The 24,864-nt window shown below is 42.1% G+C and overlaps 1 protein-coding gene across 1 annotated transcript in view; it reads left to right on the plus strand.

Annotated features, from left to right (window-relative positions):
• Positions 1-4,058: 4,058 nt before the first annotated feature.
• mvb12bb (multivesicular body subunit 12Bb) overlaps positions 4,059-24,864 on the plus strand; it is a 28,914-nt gene continuing 8,108 nt past the window's right edge. Inside the window, exons 1-6 of the mRNA XM_076104905.1 lie at positions 4,059-4,151; positions 8,403-8,498; positions 10,300-10,390; positions 11,383-11,512; positions 11,656-11,766; positions 17,840-17,901. Coding sequence (XP_075961020.1) covers positions 4,059-4,151; positions 8,403-8,498; positions 10,300-10,390; positions 11,383-11,512; positions 11,656-11,766; positions 17,840-17,901 — 583 coding nt within the window. The remainder of the gene's footprint in view (positions 4,152-8,402; positions 8,499-10,299; positions 10,391-11,382; positions 11,513-11,655; positions 11,767-17,839; positions 17,902-24,864) is intronic.

A 24,864-nucleotide genomic window follows, 5' to 3' on the forward strand; every position in this document is an offset into this window, starting at 1 on the left:
ACCTTGATCTGGAAGCATGTGTTTGTGGGATCGTGTGTGTGTGTGTGTGTGTGAGGTGGGTGGTTGTGATCATGGGGGGTGTTACATCTCACAAATGAAGTCTATTGTAGAAAGAAATTCTCTTCCACCATGTAAATTTCTCTGCTACAATAATAATTATATATAGCCTAACAATTCTTATCGCTCATCTTTCGATGACCATCTCTATTACATTCTTACTGGCATACAGGAGCATACATGGTAGTATCAATACATGTCCTGCACATAGTATCATTATATGTTAGAGCCGCATGTCTCACTCACACTTACAAACAACACACATCTCTCAGGATCTCAAGGCTCCACCGTCATGTTTAGATAACATTTAGTTGAGCCAATATCTTACCATATTAGGTCATATTTAGTTGAACCAAAAGGCGCATGCTTACACGCACATACACACACACTCACAAAGAAGGTTATAAGAGTATCGATGGGCAGCATAGCAGGCTAAAGAAACTCTTAGCCCCAATGGGCTACCACTTATTGCAGAATTAAGAGAGCCCTATATCCCAAAAATATTGTCACTTAGCTTTATTAACTCAAATACTGAAAGGTTTAATGGGTACACTATGAGATAGACTTTTACAATGTTGATTGCAACACTGCTCTTTTAAGGCATCATACGATTATTCACTGTCTTGCTGAGAATTAGATGAGGAAGCTTTCCTTTAGATGAGAGGACTGATATCACTCTCATGTCTGTACAGTAACTGTGAAGCTGGGTTAGCTTAGCTTAGCATAAAGACTGTAAGCAAAGGGAAACAGCTAGCCTGGCTCTGTCCAGGATAACACAATCCATCTACAAGCAGGCTGGTAGGATGGTTTTGTTATATTTGGACAGAGCCAGGCTAGCTGTTTCCCCCTGTTCCCTGTGTTTGTGCTAAGCTAAGCTAAACCGACGATAGCTTTTACTGGTGTTGATCGTCTCTTATCAAGAAAGTATTTGCTAATATGTCTATTCAGTTAAAGTTACTGAGGAGTGGAAGAAAGTGCAAGGTTTTACAAAACAAAATCATAATAATGTTGTTTATGAATTGCATCTAGTGAACTGTATTGTTGAGAGATCTATAAGCAGAATATACATATATAATTGATAAAAAGGTTGTAAAAGAAGGCTGTGACATGTTTGCCTGTTGAGAATTTGAAATTAAATTTAGGAACACAAATTTTGCCTCTTTAATTAACATTAGCAGTAAGCGGGGAGGTGGTGAAGGTTATTGGTCATATGAGTTGGCAATTTCCCTCTGAACGTCTCCTCTGTAATTAATAGAAGCGTTAGAAAAATGGAAAACTGATCACACCATGTGCAGCCATGTAAGCCCCTAAATACATTTCACAGTGTGTGGCCCCAATGAAGACACCATACTGGCATATGGCACCATGTCACCAAACAGAGCAACAAGTCTTTGATTTGAATAAATTAGGATAATAGTTGCACAATGAAATAATTTATTTGATTGGTATGATGGGGGTAGAAATAATAAACTTGGCGATGTGAACGCATCTGTCGCCCGTCGGTGTTTTGGACAGACTACAGAGAGGCTTTCAAATGTTGTACCCTTGGGAGATGTACATCCTCATGTTACAGCTAAGCTAATACATTGCTCTTTATCTTACTTTTATCGGATTACAGTAATGACATGTGATGATTAGAGAGACGACCAACTATCAGAAAGCGTGACCTGCAGATACATCGGCGTAATGATAGTCATTTAGTAAAGCACAACCTTAATTTAGTTACCAGAGGCAAATTGGATCTCAAAAGTTATTGCAAAGAAATACAGCCACGAGTCAATGTGGCACTGTTGGCCCAGGTCTTTATTCTCTGTGTACAGGCAATTCAGTCTTACAATGTAAATTGGCACATTTATCATGCACATAGCTTTCTGATGGTGTTTTCATATCATGTTCTCTGTTGAGTTGAATATCAAGAATCCAGCTGCTTCTGTGCTGAGCAGTTTGTTGCCATTTTTAACAACAACTCATTTTGAGCTATAAGCATAAATAATAACTTTTAACTTAACATAACTTTTTTTTTTTTTTTTAAAGCAACGACTTTGAGTAAGTTTCACTGCAGGCTGGTCCCTCAGTTAAAGATAAATTAAAATGACTTCAAAACGTACAAAAAAGTAGGGTGACGTAAGATGTGCCCACTGAAATAAGTAAACATGTCTATGATTCTTTAAATTTGTTTAATTATGTACCATTTTTTTTCACAGAAAAAAAAGTCACAAGGAGATTTTACCTAGCAACTGGTTTATGCTAATGATTTGTTATCAGTGGTATCCGGAAGTGGTTCGCGCCGGTTAAAGTCCAAAGTTGAAAAGGTGACAGCAGTCAGGAAGAGACGGGCCAACGTTTCAACCAGGTAAACAGAAACCTCACGACAAACTAGTTTGGATTTTAGTTTCCTTCCCGAACGGCTCGGACACTTTCAGGTTGGCTTACATCAGTTACTATTCATATACTGTATGTGCTCAAACAGACGTTTCTGTAAAAGTAAAATACACGGGTTTAGCATAACAGTGATATGTTAACGTGAGCTCAACATCTGTATATCTGCAGACAACAGTGATTTCTGTTTAGCCGTGGATCAGATGTTAAACAGCACATTATTAAATACATATTAGTATATGTGGCCCCTCTTCTTATCCGAGTATATAACGACTGAGACGGCATCATTAATTAGTTCATGATTGACAAAATAAATACAAATTTAATTATAGTAATGACGGCAAACGTACAATGTGATTCATATCAATATGTGTATAAATAGCCATAGTGAGTGTTAGCTACTCAGTCAACTTGTACATATTGTGACAATGTGAAGATCAAATGCTCACAAGTTAACTCCCACACTTTCACCAACTTATTCCATCTTTTCAACACCGTGGAGACTTCAACACTATGCTAAATATTGTCATCTACATATTTTGCAATAGTTAATAAACTTTATAATTAGCGAGACTAAACAAACCTCACAGTTACCATCAGAGGAAAAGGCCGGAAAATCCATTATGTTCTCTATAGTCTGCGTTCATGCCTGTTTACTATATTCATCACAGACCCACTGCTGAATATAGACACATGTAGGAACACACTGTTTTACTTTGGAGCAGGAAATAAGTTAGTTTTCTTTAGCTCGGATGAGTCTCTAAGCCTTGATGTGGCGCTGCAAAACAAAGCTCATTTTCAACAAATGAATGTTACAAAGACATCCTTCATTCCATTAGCTCATTTGCTATCCTGTTTCATTTGAATAAGTACGGCTATCCAACATTTGTTAAAGAGACAGCTGTTTTTTGGAGTAAATCCCCTAATTGGATCAGCTTAATTGCAATAGATTTCGTAAACATCAAGATTGAATGCAGCAACTTTGTCAGTTAGTACAAGAATGCTTTAAAGTTAATCTAATAAAATTGCGTAAGGGAACCATTGCAAAGCCACTTACCCCGTAAAAAGGCTTGCATACCCATTAGGGAAAAATTCCCTTGGACAGGAATAGATAGCAATTGATTGGGACTTCCTTGGAAATATGTGATCACTCCCCCTAATTTGTGATTTGGTGAAGTCATTGGGTGGTGTCCGAATGCTGTTTTTGTCGTTGGTCTCACTTGTCATTCGGTCCTGGATTAGAGGGGCACTTTTTCTTCTAGATCCTAATAAGCCTCATCAGGAAGTCAATAATGTGGTCATTTCAGCCAAGAAAAACCTTGTCCACTCTCCAGTTAATGACCCTGAAGGGTGAAGTCCTTATTTTGGTTTCACTAGCTGCATTTTGCTTATTTATTCAAAGCTCTAACATTTAAATTGCTCCCCCTTTTTTTAACCGGGACCATCTGTGCCAAAGTACAGGTTTGTAACACAATTCTCTCAATATTTACATGCATTGATTTCCACGATGTATCTAAAGTTCCTTCTAGAGGAAAACAACGGCGGATCCTTGCCGTACGTTTTCTCTGGTGAAATGCCAAACAAGTGATGAGGCTCTTCTGTTTCTCTAGCGCAGCTCTGACATGTCTGAAGTGAGCAACCAGCTGCCAGCAGACCCCATCTCTGCAGTCGGAGTAATCGCCTCGCTCAGCAAGGCCCCTGATGGCTACTATGTTGTGAGTATGCATGTCGACTTACAACACATAGTTTCATTTAATACGCATGGAAAGCCTGTAAAGCTGTTTGCATCTCCTCTACTGTAAAAGCCACAGTTAATGTATTTATGAATCATATTTATTATTATTATAAATGTTTTGCCAGCCTTGTCGCAGGTCCAAAATGTCACTGATTAAAAGTCTGATCTGAAATATAATCTTCTTTTTGTTCTGCTCAGTTGCTTGTTGGTTGAACATGTAATAGCTGCTTGTACAGCATAACTTACAGCCAGGATATTGGCAGCCTTCCAATGTGTTTTTTGTTTTTTTAGAGCTGTTAGATGACTTATTCATCGAGTTTACTTTGATGATTAGCAAGATTCCCTTCCTGACATTGTTGCTTGTTGCCACTAGACTAACAGACACACCAGAGGCAAAGAGTTAATGATGTTTGGTTGATGCCCACAGAGAGTCATTTAAATCGAGCCCATGTTGCCTCTAAACTCAAGTACCACAGCAACTTTAACAATGATAGGAATGTTTAAGGGTGTGGTGGAGGATCGGTTGGTTTGTATGAGCCGTTCTTGTGTTTTAAAAAGAGAAGATAGTGAGTAAGTTAAACAAAGCACAGCAACAAGCTGGAGGGCACATCTTTCTTCCTCTCTCTCGCTTCCTATTCAGACTTCTTGCTTTCTCCCTACACCCCCGACCCCTCCCTCTGTTTCTGTCTCTTCCTGCTCCACCCTACACACACCCCAGCTCGTTCTAATCTCTGGCAGATGATGGTGGGTTGGCATCAGAACGAAGCCACTGGCAGGGGAACTGCGTTAACACCACACGGTAGTGACAAACGCAGAGAAACCCCGTCAGACTTCCTCCGCTGCTGCTCCAGTGCGCCAATACTGATGTGCAAATACTGTGCATGTTGTGGAGGGCTGAGAGCCAGTCACCGGCGCTGGTTCAGCTCTGGGATAGAAACTCGGTAACTTGTAAATACTTTTTTTGTTCAGCCCCAGGCTGTACAGCAGCGGTTCATCATTTGGAGATAGTTTGGACTTAAGGGAATGTATTGTAGACGAAGATGTTACAAGTTATCTTTGCGTCTCCTTGTTTCACGACAGACTTTGGGTTGAATAAGTCTTTTGAAACATGATCTGGGTTATGAATTCAAGCTGCCACGAAAACAAAAGACGACTAATGCAAAGTTACAACAAGTGTACGTTTGATAATCGCCGAAGCTCTTTGAGTGGTCGTAAGACTAGAAAAGCGCAATACAAGTACATTTAATGTAAAACACATCCTTCTAGGTAATAAAATACGTAAAATAGTAAAGTGCAAATTAGCCTCCATAGTGAAATTCAAGGCCTTTCTGACTCTGAAGCACTATCTCAAATGCATTCGTCCCATCTTCCAGAACATATGTGGTCTTTTATCTGCGGACACAAATCTCATCACTTGGCATCAGTGTGCTAATGCAGCACTGAGAACGGGAAGTCTCAGGATATTACGCTGTATTGATTTATTTATTTTACCCATTCACATCTGCGCTCACATCTCTGAACTTAGAGCAGGTTGTTCCAACACAAGCGAGCACAGGCCCACATCAAACACTGCTCCACTGGGATCGGGAGCTTTTGCTGAAGCACCGGCAGCCACCCAACATCAAACGCCACGAGTAGACTCACGCACACTCGCGCTCTGTGCACAGCTTGCAAAGTGGAGAATTGTGTGTTTCAGATTCACACCTGAGCATATGATATAAACTCATCACTGTGAAGTTTGTCTGGTGAAGCCCAGCACCACCATTAGCGAGGATGTCCATTCTAACACAATGGCTGTTTTTTGAGTGAGCATCTGTACTTCAAATAAGTAGTTTTGAAAGTTAAGGAAAACGATCTTATTTGCCAAGAGTTAGAAGAGTAGGTGGATATCCCTCTCATGCCTGTGTGCAGCCCAAAGCTACTTCCAGAAGGTTCTGAGCTTAGCTGAAGAGCTAGCCTAGCTCTGTTCCTAACTCAAAACACTCACTAATACAATGTTGTATCTTGTTTGTTTACGATAAGGTGGTGTGTAAAAAAATGAAATATTGATATTGTAATAATGATACACAGATGATAATGTTTTTATCATTTGACTACAGACTTTCTCTCCACACTTGTGTTTTGAGTGCAGTTCATTTGCCAAAACAGACAAAACCACAATAAACAAAATTTGTCTGATAGCGTCTTTAGCTAAGCTAAGCTAATCACCCCCCCGGATCCAACATTAGCTCCAGACTCAATGCACAGACGTGAGAGTTGTATCAGTCAAAGCTCTGCTGAAAGTCAAATTACTTTTCAAAGCAACTGCAGCTGTAGTTCTTTTAATATATAAACAGTTCATCTATTTCCAGTTGAGAGAAAAGATCCATAACATTTGTCTCTTTTCTGTCTCTCTGTTCTTCTTTGAAAGGACTGGTTTGGTTCCCTGTACCTCTCGTATGTCTTTCCCACCTGGTTCCACTCCCCAGAGCTTTTTGATTGTTTGCCTTTTATATCTTTTTATTCACAGCTGTGCCTCTCAGTGCTTCATCGTGGTGTCTGTCTCCAGAGATCCTTCATAGGACTTATTCAGCACCCCCGAAACACTCTTTTTTTTTTCATAAGTGGGCTTTTAGATCACTGTAAGCTTTAGACTTGAAGAAGTGGCAGTTGAATCTGTCATTGCATTTGAAATCAAATGATACAACCGTATTTCAATATCAGAGGCACGATGTTTCTTATCAGACGTGTGGCATTCTTCTCATTGAAGTCTTGTGTGTCATGATGGAGCCATCCAGCGCCGGGCTCGAAACTATCAGAGAGGAGCCATCGCAACTTTCCCCGCGCCTTTTCCCCCGCCGTGGCTCGGCAAGTGGCGTTTTCACATGCAAGCTGCGTCGCGTCCTCGCTGCCGGCAGCTGTGGCAGGATGATGCCTGAGGTGCCTCCGAGGGGGATCGTGCCCTCGTTACTCCTCAACTTGACTTTGGGCTTCACAAAGCGAGCCCTTTGTTTACGCTGACAGGATGCGCTGGCTACTGACCTGGAAAAAGTGGCCAAGACGGCTTGTCTTGTAAGGAAAGAGGGGAGGCTGGCGATGTATCGGCTCCTTCTGGGACCTTTTCATGGTGCTGCTGCTGGAGACCATCCCTCTCTCCCCTCATCTTCCACTCTTTCTCTTTCTCTCATCCCGCTATCTATCTCTGTCCCCCCCCACTCTAGTCTCCGCTCCCATCCCTGCTATAGTCACTGGTGGTTTTTCATGAATCCCCCCCCCCCCCCACCCATGCCATGTTTTTCCCCCACCCAGTCACCGAGGTCATTCATCATTATTGTCAAGGGGGTAATGTGTGTGGGTGGGTGCAGAGATCTATGACTTCTTCATTTGAATGAACCTCATTAGATTGACTCTTCTTTGTAAAGGATCTCTTTAGAAAATAACTCTGGCAGTTCTTTAGGCGATTCTCACATGATGGCCGATGGAACATGACGCTTCAGCCGAGCATGTTTACTGGAACGGTGGAAGCACTCTTGCTTTGCTATATCATTCTGCCCCGCGTACCTGCATTTACATAGCAATGTGGTGTTGGACCTTGAGCTTGACTTGTGGTGCCTTTGCTGTCAATATGGTGCAATCTATTTTTTTGCTTTTTCTTACTCCACTGATCATCTCCAGCTTTGAATGAGCCTATTGTGCAAGGGCGAGCTGCTTGTGTCTTATTTAGACACACACTTGAAATAGCTTTAAACCCTCAGTAATGTATTCTTAGAAGTCTCGTCTCATTAAATCACAGTGAAACTCCACATAGGGAGTGGAGCGAAAACTATTTCAGGTGCATGTTGTGAAGTTTACCTGTGTGTTGCTCAAGGGGTACCACAGCAGTTCTAAAAAAAACAAAAGATGCATTCCACATTTACCACAAATATAATCCCAGCTCCTTCCCCAAAGCACACTGAAGTTCCGTTTCCTTATTAAAGCAGATCCTTGGCAAGGCGTCTTTAATCAGCCTGGTCCCAAGGGATGATATTTTTAGCCACCCTGTTTTCGGAGGCTAAGACTCCTTTACCCACGCACAGCACTAATGAGATGGAGCGCTAGTGTAGGCAAGTGTTAATTAAGGCTAGTATGCAAGGGAAGAGGCAAATAGCAACACGCTCATGGCATACATACATTAACTTTATCCCACCTCCTGCGCCTGTTTTTCTTTCTCTCTCCTTGTGTTTTTTCTTTCCTTTCTCTTTTTTTCCCGTAGGTTGCACAAACAACAGATGGCTCTGACGCCGACCTGTGGAAGGACGGCTTATTCAAATCCAAGGTCACGCGCTACCTCTGTTTCACCAGAAAAACTGTAAGTGCGAATAGAAACTTCTCCCTTTCGCTATGCATTCTGCACCAACGCCTCGTCTGCACCACCCTTGTTGTTTGCCAGCAGTTATTAGCGCCGTTGGTTGCTGCCAGAAAGTCTTAATGCCCTTTGATCAGTGGAAAGACCCATTTAAACAGCGTTGGCAGTGCAGTTTTGAACTTTTACATATAATGGATTTGCCTGCATATTCCAGATGAATAACACATCTGTGAGATATTTTTCATGTACGTTTTTTAGTCTCCTCCTGAGGATATTATTTATCATTTATTCATGAAATAATAATGAGCTCTGTTTCAACTATTCCAATTTATTCAATCAACAGCGTCCCTCTACAGAATACGGGTTTGCAATCAGTGCTTCTTGAAAGCTGATGCACATCTAATTGTTAATATAAAAATAGACCTTTTGTATGTCAGAAATGACTCCACAAGAAGCACTTTCAGTGTGGTGGTGCTATAAATAGAGCTCCCTAATTGGGCAGCATTGACTCTTCAGTGGCTGAAATGATCTTCTTAATGTTCCTCATAATGCAGTTTGGAATCGCCTGCAGCCTGCAGCTGATGTGTTGATGCGCTGCTGTCAGCGGCTCCGTGGCCATAAATACACCTACCTGTCTAACTTCAGCTTGCACAGCTTACCATTGGCTGCCTTCTCATTTGTCTCCATGGCTTGCTGGTAGATAATGCAGACCGTGAAAACAAAAACCTGCAATTTGTGTTATCGTTTTGTATCAGCTCAATTTTAGGACTTAATCCATTTTTTTTTTGTCAGGGTGTCCTCTAAAAGCCAGGCAACTTGGCAGCGGCTGCCTCGTGCCTGAGCTCAATCTGCTCCTCAGTTTAGTACACAGCAAACAAATAGCCCTCCCCTAGCTCCTGTATTTCATCTTAAAATGTGTGTCCACACTGTTTTAAAGACTTTGACACAAATAAAACATGACAGAGCCATCAACAAAGCCTATTTTGTCTGCCACTCAAAGGAGCTCCCACTGTAATTGTCTATGACAAAAACAGATTCTGTAAAATTAGCCCCTGAATTATGTGGGGGGAAGTAAATAGTTTGTGATTTATCATACTCTAGGTTGGAGGTAGAAAGCCTCTTTTTGTCAGGGCGTGATGGAAGAAATCTCAACCGAAAAAGGGGAAAAACACAGAAAAACAAGGTTCCATGCATAGTAATACCATTCATCCATATTCCTCCTTAAGTCAGTCTAAAAACTATGAATAAAAAATGTCTCTAATGGTAATGACTGTCGGGCAGCAGTAGCAGTGAAATCCAGCCTTTTTTCGGACGCATCAAGTCACGCCTGGCTCGCACCACTCTCTACTGCCGCTGTGTATTATTGCAATTTATTATGGCAAAAAATGAAAATGTAATGGGAGGCAGGGAAGAGTCATGCTTGAAAATGTCAACTACACAGTCCCTGATTGTTTTTAACCAGTCCCATTCTGTTGATTAGACTGCCTGCTCCGTCTGCCGCCGTCCCACAGCTTCTCGCCAAAAGGTTGAGAATGATTACAAGTTCACAGATGCAGAAAAAAAAAAGAAGCTATTAGAGAGTAATTACTTCAGCTATTTTGTCAACCCTTCTCTTTAGAGACTTCCCGAGCTTTTAGTAAATCATTGACTCTATTATCTCTACATTTTCTTAACTGAGCCCTGCAAAAAAAAAAGAAAAAAGAAAAGACGAACCTTTTTCTTTTTCTTGCTCTCTGCCCTTTTTTTTAAAAAGTTGAATTTGCATACGCGGCTTTAAATGTCCTGCCTGCACTCTATCTGTTAGGGCGCTGACGTCGTTGTGGACGTGAAGCTGATTGACATTAAGGACGTTTTGCCGGAGGGCTTCACACCTGTGGAAGAAACATTGGACACAAGTAAGTAAGCAGTCGGTAGCGACCACTCGTCCCTCCCACCCTCTTGTTGTTGTTTTCTTTCTCTCTCCGACCAGCTTATGCAGAGGTCCTCGGGGGCAGCTTTGCTTGAGATAGTGAATGTTTTATGGGTGCAGGTTAGCTTAATTTATGGCAGACTGTGGGAATAAAATAAACATTTTGCCCAGGAGGTACAAGAGAAGAGAATCATGAGTCATTGTTTATCTCAGCTGGAGCTGTGCTTTTCTTTATGAGGAGCTTATTTATTTATGTATTTATTTGGGGAGAGGACGAGTGGATGGGGGTTATCTAATATTAATGAAATGCATTCCCCAATGCTTTAGTGCTTTTTGAGTGCTATGTATTTCCCCCCTCACTATCCATGCCTTGGAAATGTAATAATATTTTGGTGTGGGGAGTGAGGACAGCTTGTTTATTATTTTTATTATCATTGCATTTACACTGCACTTTCCAGTGTTGCAGGGGAAATAAATGAGCGAGGCACAGATGCAATATAGAGAAGCATGGCAATGATTTTTTTTTTTCTTTTGCCAGAATGAAGAAAAGAGATTACGTTTTGTTTGGCTGTGGTGTAATTTAATGTTTTATTACTTTATGTGAATCCATGTTTAATGTATACATGGGACATAATGTATGCGTTTCTGAGTATCCAGTTTAAATCTCTGTTGTGCACTAAAGCTGATGGAGGATTCTCTTGCTTCTGTCATTTTACCCACTAAAAGTATAAAGAAAATTATAATAATGCATGTGGATATTGTGGCTTTCCAATGTCCAGTTATTTCCTTTTGAGCACAGCAAGTTATTCAGAAGCTATTAGCTCATCTCTGATGCTGAGACTGGTAATGACTGAATAGCAAAGCATAAGATAGATTAGGATATATATAGAGATATGTAAAATGTCTACAGATGCTTCTTTTAAGCTTGAAACTCCCCCAACTCCTGTCTGACTCCCTCATGTGTACCTGACTCATCAGAGGAAATGGCCACGAGGAAGAGGAGGCTCTGCGTGAAAAGCAGCCCTTGTGCGGCCGCTGTGACGGCTGTCTACGACATCCAGATGATTGCCAAGTCCAAGTACCATCTCGTTAACTACACCTGTATAGGGTGAGCTGCTTGGCACTGGAAATAAATGTATTCATGATATTTTGTATCTTCCATAAATCGCCACATTTGATACATTTACTCATTTGCATGAAGGATTAGTAGCTGTTTAGAACCTTGTGTGTCTCCTCTTCATCTTTACACAGCGAGATAAACAGTATGGGGGTATGGTACCGAATGGGAGATGTTTCTCAGCATCAGTCCTCCCAGGAAACGTCCAGTACGGCTCACGGGGATGCTCCAGCCAACACTGCAAGGTAACATCACGTCACTTTATTCGGCAGTGCCTCTCGAAGTTTACCCTTCCTCCTTGCTTCCTTTTTTTTTTTATTTCACGCTCAGTGTAATCCTGAGCTGTTGTTACGCAATGAAGACCCAAACAATTGATCACTCTGGGGCAATCTGCAGTAAAGGTTGTGGCCGGACAAAACAAGGTAGCGAGGGTGAACCGGAGAGACAGGCTAACTAGACAGGATCCCCCCCCCGAACAAGAACATGAGTTCAATGAGGGCTAAACTCCTGCTATTTGTGGGTCGGTCCCGCGAGGCGGAGGCAGGTCGCTCCTCTTGACTGCGGTGACGGGAGCGTTTGTACTGTGCAGACAAAAGAGGAGGAGACGTAGCCCGGAGAGCGAGCGACAGCTGCAGAGGAAGGGAGGAGAGCTTCGAGGTCTCCGCCATGCTGGAGAGCGTGCGTGTACCCTTCCTCTGCTCACGCTGCTCAGGCTTCCTCCGCCTCAGGCCTCCGAGCCAACGGAGCCAACGGAGCCAACGGAGCCAACGGAGCCAACAGAGCCAACAGAGCCACCCTTTGTACTGTGTCCAGATCAAACAGCTCAATTATTTATCGCAGAGAAGGACTCGGGGATTTCCACGGCAAATTGTAAATAAACAAGCGAGACTCCTTCGGTGTGGAGAACGGGGGAAGCTTGGCACGGGGGGGGGGGCTGATCGGTTTGCCAGCTTGAAGTGCTTTGCTCTGCCATCCTGTGCTGGGCTGAGTAAAAGCCACAACACGCCAGAGCGCTGGATGCCAGCAAGCGTGTTCAAGACAGAGCTTCTGTTCACATGTGCCACTCAGCGGGACGAGAACAATCACAATGGACGGCCGTGAATTCCAAAAAACCCCCAAGTTCAATCTGGGTTGAGTTTTGTGAATTGTCCGTATTTGTTGGAAATCGATGGTCAATAATCTTTGACGTGTTGAAGCTCTGGTGGGCTCTCGGGCCCACGTGTACGCCTTAGTGACTCTTACCGGTAACCCTCCGCTCTTCTGAAGCCCACTTTCACGTCGGTGAGGCTCAAAGGTTGGAATAAATTGCACCTCGAAGCGACTCGCACCCCCCTCGTGACGCCTGCTGAGATCACAGGCTGCTGTTCTCGTATTAACATTCAAACTCATTTCACAGTCAGAGAGTCGTCTTTTGAGAGCATTTCCATCCGTAATGCGCTGACACATAAGGACGGCACTATGGGCCATTTAGACGGCGGCGGTTCTTTGACTATTTATTTGGCATCCTCTCCGTGTAGTTACATGCACTTTAGACAACCGTACATACAGCCATAAATATGTCTGTAGTTACTTTAAAGTCACAGATTAGATAGTTTGACACAGTGATTTATAAACAGCTCTTCAACCCTCACTGCTGGCTTAAGTAGGTACAGTGCAACTGTCTGTGTAGCATCACCCCACTATACTTTATTCATATTCAGTACGAGTATGAAATTCTCTCTTCCATGCCTCCTTCAGGCTATCTATAACAACTTTATGGCCTTTGGAGAATAGCACCTCTTAAATTTAAGTGCTCTTTACAGTCAGTGGAAAAGATGTTTTAAATACAGTCAATAATGTGTACATTTTTAATGACCCTTATAATTTTGAAAGCTGCAGTGATCCCTCTCAAATGTTAAGTTGCCTCAGGCAGCGGGAGCTTGTTAGAGTTGTGTACAGTCGTACACTGCAAATCAGTAGCAGCGCAGCGCAGAGCTGCAGTCCACGGTAACTGCAGGGTGTTGCATCATTATGGGATGCACGGAGTGATTGCATCAAGGGTAAGGTGCTGTATTTGAATTGTTTTTGTATCTTTTTGTCAGCTGAAAACAGGGTGTCTGCAGCTCTTCAACAGTTTTTAAAAACTATTGTTTGTTGTTGAATTTGTTTCCTAGAAATGGCTTTTAAAAGAGCCTTGGATAGAGAATCTAAGAGTTAATTTACAGAAGTTTGAAATATTTTCTCTGTCTGTATCCGGGCTGTTGAGAGACTGTAAACTGTAATCTGTAAACTGAGAGTGGGATCGCTGCAACAGTACGTTGTGCATGTACAGGGCTGTTCAGTTCTTCAGTGTGAGTTAGAGTTCCAGTCACTACTGCTAGCTCCAGCTCAATGTCTTTCAACTTGAATGAATTATGGTTGCAACTTATAAGCCTTTTTCTTGTAAATTATTTAATTACTTGGTAAGTGTATGAAATGTTAAAAATAGTGAAAAACGGTCCCACAGCCTAAAGTTACATCATCAACACGTTTAACAGTCCAAAACTCAGAAGATATTTCATTTCCGATCATATTTGGCAAATATAAGGTTTGGGATCCTTTACAGATTTGAGAAGCTAAAACCAGCAGATGTTTAGCTTCTTTGTATGAAAAATGTATTATTAATTAATTAAACATCAAAATTTACTTTATTTTGTTTCAATCAACTAATTGATTAGCAGCTCTAAAAATAAATGATCCTTTTGAATTGGCTAATCCATCCATCCATTGTCTGCAGTTTGTTTAGGTCACATTAATTATCATGAAATAGTTCTCATCATAAACTCCTGGGAAGTACTGGAAATACATGTGATACGATAATAAAGAACTCAAGGCCGTATCATCCCAACATACCGTAATGCTTTGGCCGCTATCATTGTGAAACAGGTATTGAACTGAATTCTATGTGCTGTTAAGAAGTCTTGAACTCGGCGGACCCTTCAGAAACCCCGTGAGAGGGAATCTCAGGAATTAATAAAGGAATGGTTCAAGGATAAACACTGAACTTAAAATCCGTATTTGTTATTGGCTCAGGCTGTCGCGCCATATTGAGCCACTAAAGCTGTTGGGTGTACGGGCCCGTTAAGCGGTCTGCCGTTGCAAATGCGTTTGAACCTTGTGTGTGTTTAACGTCTCTTTTATCGAGTTTGTCTAAAGTGTCTCAACTGGCCAACCGTGTTCTGTTTTGATTCATCGCTGCCTGCTTGATGTCAACCACTTTGGCTTGTTCTCTTGTCAAGACCGGCGGTATCAGCCGCTCCCTGACTTCATAATGTGGAAAACCCGAGCCATCCGGTCAGCCTTTTAATGTGTCCAGTAAAGTATCCCCCTCCTTCCTTCTCCTGGCCAACGCTGCCATTTGTTCTCCTGATAAAACTGTCATTGCTGAGGCTGATATCTGACCTCTACACCGACTGCTAGCATAAATTAGCCTTGTCCTAATATTGCAATTCCTTTCACTTCACTCAGAATCAAGGTTTTTGACATTTCTCTTAGAATAGTCGGCCATTGTACACACAGACGCTTTTTAAATCAAACCGTACGGCGATAAAAATGTCAAGGCCGAGTATATTTTTTCCCCTCTGCGTACCGTAGTCGGCTTTTTCTTCCAACGCGTGAAGTAGAGAGTCATCAGTATCAGATTTGGCGTGCATATCAATATGTTTCGGATAGCACTGTCTTCTACCTGTGACACTCCACACATTGCTGCAGCTCTGCAGGAGTGTTGTATCAGCTTTCATTGCTCGCTGGTTAACAAAGACTTCCCACCAACACACGACTCTGGAGGAGAAAAGACACGCCGTGACTGTCAGTGTGTCGCGCTGGAGAACAATCATTCCCCGGGCTCAATCTTCACTCATTACTTTCTTGTGTTTCGGAAAAAAGTTGCCAAAAAAGTGGCGGAGATCAAGCGGAAGGAACGCAGAGAGCGGTGTCAGGAATGATCGAGTGATCAGCGGAGATCTGATGAGCTCAAGACTGTTCGGTGATTTGCCACCAAAAAATTCAGAGAGATCCTCTTTTCAACACCTGACACCGAGCTTAAAGGAGGATAATGATGGGTGAGAAAGCAGCTCCCACAAAGCAGCACTGTCGGCACATAGAGGAAGGTGCGGAGATGTTGTCACGGGGAAAAGGCTGGATGTGTGTCAAAACAAGAGCTTCCAGCTCTCTGTATCGCAGCTCTGGCTCTTCAGCGATATTACTCTCATCCTCATCTTCCCTCTCCACTGACTACCACTCGTCTGTCCCCGCTGTCTCTCCCACTTGCTCTTCTCCTTCTCCTTCTTTCACACCAGACAACTCTTTCCCTTATTCCACGTGGAACAACTTTAAAGGACACCATACAAAAAAAAGAATCCGTTGAACTGTAATTCAAGTTGTCAAGTAATCCTCAGTGTCGTCGTTTGCTGTGCCGCACTAATGCGATTTTATCTCCGGCAGATTTCATGGGAACATAAGACTCTTGATCTGCGTTTTAATTGCGTAACTCTTTCAGGCCGTGTTCCCAGTTTTACTATAATTTGATGAGGAACTACACTGTAATTGAATATTCAAATTAGGAATATGTGTCAATATGGCTCTCCTTGCCTGGAATGAGGATTAATTGTTGTCAAAACTCCAGTGGCCGACATAATAGGAGCCCCAACACTGCTGTTGATTAGCAAATGCATTTGCCATGTTTTTGTTTTAAGAATTAGTTGTCTAATTGATTTGCCATATGTTACCCTCTCCAATGTACCTAAAATTGTATTTAGAAATCACCAATTTGGATTGAGACAGCTTTGTGTTTGAAACAGATGGGAAAGGCAACCCTGGAGGTTGTCCTGTAGGAAAGAATTCACGAGCAGCACATTTCCCTGCTTTCACGTCGAGTCTCCGGGGCTTTAAGTACCACTTTACTTCTTCAGATACATAGATAAATAGCCCGACTTAATACTTTCTCTGTTCTCTTTGTTTATTCTGAGTACCAATTCAACAACACAAACACAGACGCCCTAAAAGGGCGTTTAAACCATTCACCCCCCCCCCCACCACCCACGTCCATGGGATGTCTCTGTGCTTTTGAAAGATGTGTACCTTTCTTCCTCAGAGGTGGAATCAACCTTCAAACCAATCAAAGAAGTCTGCATCGAATATGGCAATCGTTCCCGCAAGATTGATGCCAACCTTTTAAAAATGCACCATTGGCCTGGATTTAACATGGCCAAATGCTGATGTAAATGAGGAGGAGGAAAGTCGACCCTTTCATTGCAAATAAATCTGAGTTGCAGGCGTCAGCTCATAAATACCACAGCCTGTCAGAAGTCTTGTTTTATTGCTCTTGATGGAAATTATTGCATTTATTTATCTCATCCGGAGAGATAAGGCTCTGAAAGCCACAACTCACGCGCAGCTCTCACGTTATATGCAGATCTGCCGTTAGTCTTAAATTTCAAGGTTTTTGATTTTACACCCCCACATAAGAATTATTATGTTTTCCATAAACAGGCCAAATACAGAACATGATACACAGAACACACTTCATTATTTGCATCTTCACACCTGCTCGACCTTGTTCTTTGTCTTTAACAACAAACTCTTACGCCGGCGTGTCCTCCAATCAAAGCCATTCCCTTTTTTTTAATGACCAACTACATTGCATTATCATTATACGATCATTTGTTTTATAATGCAATCCCGGAGCTCATTTTACCTTCAGAGCATGTCATGTTATGCAGCTCTCTCCAAGCTGTGAATTATTTTTTTTCTCTCCCCCCCCCCCCCCCCCCCCCCCTGCTTGCTGTGGATTTATCGATCCGTAGGGGTGAGTCACAGGGTGTAATTCATGATAGCTTGATTGATGAGGATTTCAATCTTATATGGTTTGTTAACTTCAACTGCCCACAAAGTGCATTCTGTGCTGTTTTCTGTAATACAAGGCCATGAAACGGTAAAAAAAACAAGACTCCCCCTTGAATAATGGAATCTTTCAGTTCCTCCAGAATTTACAAGATGCTGCCCCAATCCCCCGGTAAAGGTCTGTTCAAGCCCCCGGGCAGCTGAGGCACGGTGTAACTTTGACCATATTTCACCCCTTAGATCCGTCCTGCTGTTTCAGTGCTCGGTTATGTTTTTAGATAGAAAAGCCTTTGTGTGAGGAGGGAGTTTCCATGCTAAATATATTCTCTTGCGTTATACTTTAATGTCCGAGCAACGTGTCCTGGAACATAATTGTCCCCGTCAAATACAAAGTGTACATGCATTTACTATGTTTTTACTGTGGTGATCCATAAAATATTGTTGCTTTCTGTCTCCCAGCAAGAGGACCACGAGCAGGCCGGACGATGAGCACCAGAGCAGTGGGAACTACACCATGACGGGTAAATGATCTCCCATTTTACACGTATGCAGTTCAGTGTCATTCATGACTTCACTGTAGACAATTAAAAGGGATTTAATAGTTTGCCCAAGATGCATTAGGTTGTAAAACTGCTTACTTTTATCATCTCTCCCTGGAAGGAAAAGCTCCAAATATTTGGAGAAGAGGTTCAATACTTACTTATGCTCTCTATGTACACCGAACATCGTCTCCACGTGTACATAAAGGCGTCACCTCCGCTACTTGATCTACAAACGCTCTAGATCTCCTCAGTGATGGATACCGCACAGAGCTTCGCTTATCTGAGCGAACGTGACTTCCCAGAGGAGCTCGGCATTACACTCAAGAGAACATTTAAAAGCTGTCAAAGACGATCCGTCACATGCCATACTCACATACGTGTATATACCGTGCATTGCACCGGACGGATACCCTTTCTCTTTGTCAAGGGGAGAAACTCGGCAATAGTACAATGCTCCGGGACTAAAACAGAAGAGAGGCTAATTCGTTAGGAAGCGGAGCTTAGCTATGACAGCCTCAGAGCCGTGGAGTCGGAGCCGGCTGAGGCGCTGGAGCCTTAAAGAGCGTGTGATCCACACGAGGTGAGCGAGGCAGGCAGGTTTTTATCCAGCTGGAGAGAGACACCATGTGGTGAGGATTCCTCCTGCTGCTCATGCAGAGGCACAGCCAGGCTATGGCCACGGTGCACCCTGCCTTTTCAATACCAGCCTATTAAACAATTGCTGAAGTGCACATGATAGAACTGCGTAAGGAAATGTTTAAATATATAAACAAATTTTAATTTTAAAGTCTCTAAATTCTCAGCCTTTTTTTTTATTTTTTATTTTTTTTATTATGCCGACATAAAAGAAATCATGTAATTGACAAGAAATGAATACATAATGTTGTTGCTCTGGCTGTCATATTATAAGTTAGTGGAGACAAGTGTGGCCCTGAAGGAGCAGACATTACCACACAGCTGAGTGCTTTGTGGCATTGGGTGTGCGACTCCTCCGCTGGGACAGGGTTTGAGTGACAGTGAAGAACATGCACATACTGTACAGCACGTTGCCAGCAGTCATCCTTTATCTCCAGAAAACTGTCCTTTGCAGCTGTGCAGCCTCTACCTTCACGTGTCCCCGCATGGTGTTTAAAGAAGAGAGGATAATGGAGTTAGCCCGAGCTTTATTTCTTGCGACTGTGTACTCGTCAGGCTTTACAGCATCCCACTGTGAATGTGAGAGAACGCAGCTCGCCTTCATTAACAATGTGATAGCCCGCGGACCAAGTGTGAGGTCGTTGCCGACAGCCTATTTGTGTTAATTGTTAGCGGTGGTAGCTCTGGCGTGTGTGTGTGTGTGTGTGTGTGTGTGCGTGTGTGTGTGGGTGTCTGCTTGTGTGCACGCGTGTGTGTGTGGGCTGACAGCTGGCCAGGTTCGAGTTGGTCTAAAACCATGTGCGCTCTGTCAGGGTTGTACAGGCGCCTTCTTTAGGATTGATGAATTGCCTGCTTTCTTGATTAAACCCTCCGTCACTTCCCAACAAAACAAAAACCCGAGCAGAGAAAAAAAAAAAAAAGAGAGAGTGAGTTGAGGGGAGGAGAGGTAACATGTCTGGGAAATCTGTCATCCGCAGTCACATCATGTACAGATGTGATGCGCAGGAGCTTTGACATTTATTACCAGAATATTAAAAACTAATTCACATTTATCTTGCAGCCCTTTTTTTTTTTTTTCTCCACTTTGACAGTTCAAGCTCATTTGAAAAGTTATCAAGTTTTCATAGCAGCGCAAACCTTTTGCTTTTTCTTCACCACGTTGCTTTGATCCACGCCAAGTCCCTCCGCCAATTAGGTCTGTTCTTCATGCATTGACAGGAAAGCAGGAAGTTTAAAGGTAATTAAACGTGCAGTCATGAAATGTGTCTAAAAAGCATATGTTTGATAAAAAATGAATGTGATGGTGTTGAAGCCCTAAAATAGACCTTTATGACGCGTTGCATTGCACTCTCTCATCATTACCTACAGAACGACGTATAGTATCCAGCAGACATCCAGCTGATAAGAAGGTAAAAGTAATAAAAAGCAATACATTTACATATCTATTGCATTAATCAAAAATAAATCCTGACATTGGCCCTGATCTAACGTAATATGGAGAGCAATTATTTCCCTATCCATTAGAGGAACTTCAATTAACACACACGAGACAGTTCATCCTTCAGAGGAGGAGGAGGAGGAGGAGAAAATAGGAGGCTCAAAATTAACTTGGGTTTGCAAAATATCTTGGCAGAATGACAGTGATTTTTGATTTTCAGGAAACAATATTGGAATTCTTATTAAACTATGTGCATCTGCTTTTAATTTGCTGCAAATAATTGGAAAATGCAATGGAGCTTTCCAATTAAAGCTCCACTTTATGCTGTTTTAATAATACCCTCATAATATTATAGCTTATGAAATGACAGGTGAGTTGGTGTATGAATAAAACATAAAGCCCTGTAATAAGAGACAGGAAAAAAAAAACCGGGACAGTTGTTGGGGGGCTTTTAAATGCTCGACATAATTTGCATATATTAATCTCCTCTTTTCAGCCTTATCAAGTATTCCACTGTATTTGAAGTTAAAATAGTCGTGACAGGCAGGGGTGCGCTCCGTTTTTTTTTTCAGGGATTTATTACTTGTATAATTCTGGATCTTTAATAAGCCAATATGACTGATCCTCTGAGTTCTGTGGAATTTGGTTAATTGTTCCAGATGGTGCTCACTGATTATGCAAAATTACTTTATTTCTCCTCTTTTTTTTCCCCCCAGCTACACCATTTCCTGATTGACTAACATGGAGAAAAAAGATTATTTTTGGCGCCGCACTTTCATTAAGAGGGTTCTCATCAGGTTTCAAACAAAAGTTCCATCTTATCTCCCTGTGTAGTTCTGGGCGAGGCTGTGCAGAGGGAGGCGATCAGCCGGCTCTTATCTCAACCCGGGATAGATCTCGACTGCTTCGGCACCGCTGGGGTTATATTTTAGAATAACACAATTCTTTAGGCTGAGGGATTAAAAAACACGACCTCTGGATAGTGACACAAAAGTTATTATAGTGTACGCCGTTCTCTTCTTTCTCTTTTCTCCTCTCTTTCTCTCCCACAGATTGATGAAATTACTAAGCAGCGAGGTTGGTCCCCTCCACTTGCAGCTCAGGCTCCTTCCACAACTCACTAACATTCTGTTTTGCATCAGCTAAACCGAGCTGAATGAATCATTTATGGAAGTGTTATGGGGGAGTATCGGCAGATTTACTGCCGAGCTTTTACTTTAGATGGAATGGGATTTCTATGAAACCGATCTTGATGTCTGAAGTAATGCCAAAGCTTACATCAAGACATGAAAGGAACGCTCTTAAAACCCTCGTTTTGCGTCTTAATTCCCCCGGTCAGCAAAAGGGGAAACAGAGAGGGAGGGGGAGGGGGGGGGGGGGGGGTTCAGCAGGAAAATAGTATTTACACCTCATGTAGACTCACGCACACCTCCTCAAACTGTTTACTCCTCTCAGCAACTCATGATATGAAGGACTGCCGTATTTCTTCTTACAATGTGATGGCTTATAAATTACAGTGTTTATAATTATGATTAAATTAATGATGTAGTTTGAGCTGTTCATGCATTTTCCTTATTCAAATAGGAGCATAGTTTCAACATTTGGACAAAAATCAGCATGTTAAGAACAAAAATGAATGCTCAAAAAGTTTTTTAAAAAGAAGGGAAGAGATTTTACCAGAGTTATTGTCGGCGTCATTGAGTGCAAGTTAGTCAGAACTACAAACTAAAAAGTCTCATCATTGTTTTCTGATCTCAATACAAGCTTTGTTTCCTTGTGAATCTTGGATCGTGGAATAAGTTACATTGGACACGTGTTCAGAAAATTGTGATTTTGGAGTTTGTGCGTGTATTTTTAAGAATACAAAATTTAAAAAGTTGTCTTAATTCTTAAGAATTTCTGATCTGAAAACGTTTGAAAAAGCACTCTAGTCTAATTTGTTAGGAAGTTGCATTCAAACCAGAGCCAAACACAATATAGAAACCAAAGTTTGTTTGTTTTATTAATATAGATTCTGTTTGTCTCCGACGTCAAAAAGCACTTTTGGATTTTAACATGTTAAACACAAATCCTGTTGGCGGAATCAGAAACCCGATTGGACTATCCAGGTTACTTTGGACACATGATCGATCCCAGAGTGAGGGTGCCATTAAGTATTTGGGGATCAATCCTGAAGGGATCGTAATGGAATTTTTGACTAGAGCCTTGAAGCCCTCCGGATTTCTGGACCTTTATTTCAGTCAAATACGAGACTTTAAATGGCCTGTGCATTTGCAGACTGGACTCTGGAGTCTCATCCCTCATTGCTTTCTATCCATCCCTGAGATAGTAGCAGTGCTCCATTAGTTCCAGTGTCCAGACGTGGACAGTCTCAATGGATGGGCCTGTCACGGCTCCCTCGTTTGCCCCGTGTACAGCAGGGTTTGTTATCACACATCTAATTAGAACTTGATAAAAAATATTTCACAAAAATCCAGTCATTAAATATAGTTTAAGGAGATTTATGGTCAAATATGCCTTAAAGATCTTTTAATGGCTCTGCTGACTTGTTAAGTTTGTAATTAATGATCTTCTAATACATACTGTGGTGTGATTTAGAAAGCACAATGAGATTCTGGGAATGAAGTCGTTTTGGAAAAGGGCATCTGGGGCTCCCAGAAGCTCTATTAAATAGTTCTGCTCAGACTGGTTTGCTTAAAGCCATGCTGTGAAAAAGTTCACAGGCATCGGCATCTTCACATATAGACGTATAGACCATTTGCATGTGAGGGTGCGAGGAATCGTGCATGATTATAATACAGTTCCTTTGTCATTTCATAATAGTCAATTAGCGTGTACAGAAAAGTCCACGGCTCCTCTGTAGTGGTACTTTCACTTTTTTTTTTTATTTAAGGGATGGAAAACGTCTTTCATCTAAGTCCACTAATCTACACACCGTAAAACCAATAAGCAAATGCATATGTATCAAACTGTAAATGCATTATACTAATAACAGTCGCCTGTTTCGTCCGGAGAGTAATGGTGTCCTTATTAGCATAATTAATGACAAATGGCAGCGCAGCATTGGTGGATTGGTTGTAGGGGATGATAAATTGGTGGATGCCCAGGTTAGTGGCTGCCAAGGAGGCCTCTTTGGCTGTCATCCCTCCTGCTTCCACTCTGGCACAGTTCATTACTCACCGTGTGAGATGCCACTTTACATTGCCTGGTACTGTGAGCATGGAGAACTTAATAATGCCACCACAACCACACGGGGCCTGCTGCTTTTACCCACAGTCCAGAGGGCAAGCAGCTCAGCGAGGGCTAGGGGTTGCGGGGGGAGCAGGGCGACGCAGGGAATCGTCTCCTGCAGCTGCACCGATCAAAACGGATCACGAGTCAGTCGCTACTTGAGGGGAACCGGGGCCATATGACCCAGTCTCCAGTGCTGGTGAGTGTTTCTTGTTAGGATTTCTGGGGCTCGCCACATCCCTCGCATCATTACGGGTTAGTTTGCCCACAGAACCGCTAATTAAGAGGGGATTTGTGTAATTGTGCCTTCTGCTGTGTCCCATCCGGCACTTGCAATTTACTGTCAGCCCTCTGCCAGCTTTTACACTTGTCCAGAGAGGCGTACCCCATTTATACACACATTCTGCTGCACATTTACCAGCAGCCACAGCTGGGGATCAATGCCAGTGCCATGGCAATGTCTTAAAAGACACTGTGCTGCTGATTAAAGTCTGATTGTCCATTTAATTTCATGAGAGCTTTCAATACCGAGCCAGGAAGAAGGGCTCTCCCAGTGCTTCTCCAGCACGGACTGCTTTTAGAAACTGTTAATACTAGTTTTGTAATTATACCAGACCACTGAAGACTTTAATTAGCTCTTACATATATATATATATATATATATATATATATGCATGACATATACAGTGCCCATATTGGAGAAGTTATCACACAGGCACACACCTCCTCATAGCGTTGTAGTGCATAATGTTATGCAGCGGTGTTTGTGGCCAGCTCACCATAGGTGTTGCTGGCTCTGCCCACTTTCTGGAAGACTGATGGACCGGCGCCCGACTGGGGCTGCCTCCTGGCTCCCTCCCCACAACCAGATTTCAAAGACTGCTTGTCACAGATGGAAAAGTAAGTGGGTCATTCTGCATAAGCGTGCCATTTTGCATCCCTCTGGTAACGAACAAAAAAATGTTGGAGAAATTTGACTGTAGATGGCATTTGAGTCTATTGTTTTTTTGTATTTAAGTATTTGTATTCTTATTTTAGTATCTGTCATATAAATTTAACCGTTCAACACGAGTTAAAATTTGAAAGGCCATTTTCTACAGTTATTGTTTTTAGCTGTATGTTTGATGGCGCATTTATGACATTTCATAAAGCTTTCAGAATAAGTTAAAATGTAAGATTATACTCCACCGTTTCTTTTGACACGTATTCATAAGAGTGGATAAGCAGAAAGCTTGTGTATAATGATCCGCTCCCTTGGTGCTTCTTGCTCTTCTGTTTTCCCTCCATAAACCTGAATGTGCAGCAGCCCCATCCACATCCATCCACTGGATGTCTTGCATCCTACTCTTAGCATTGGAAACATTTAGATTTGTTTACATTTGGATGAGATTAAATTAATATTTTAGTATAAACTAACTGACTTGCTGTCGGGAGGATTGCAACAGAAGCGTGCACAGAGCACCGAGTGGGGAAACGAGCCGCACACAGCCGGCAGAAACAAATACAAACAGATAATCGGAAACCCTCAACATCATTTCAGTGCGTGATCTTTTTTAGTATCAATGTTGTACATGTTTTACAATGTTAATTGACTCCTCAGTAAACATTTAAATAATTTAAAAGTTACACTTCCACTT

This window comes from Anarhichas minor, unplaced genomic scaffold (genome assembly GCF_050575085.1).
Source record: "Anarhichas minor isolate MPS153535 unplaced genomic scaffold, ASM5057508v1 ptg000030l, whole genome shotgun sequence".
In the NCBI taxonomy this organism is placed as follows: domain Eukaryota; kingdom Metazoa; phylum Chordata; class Actinopteri; order Perciformes; family Anarhichadidae; genus Anarhichas; species Anarhichas minor.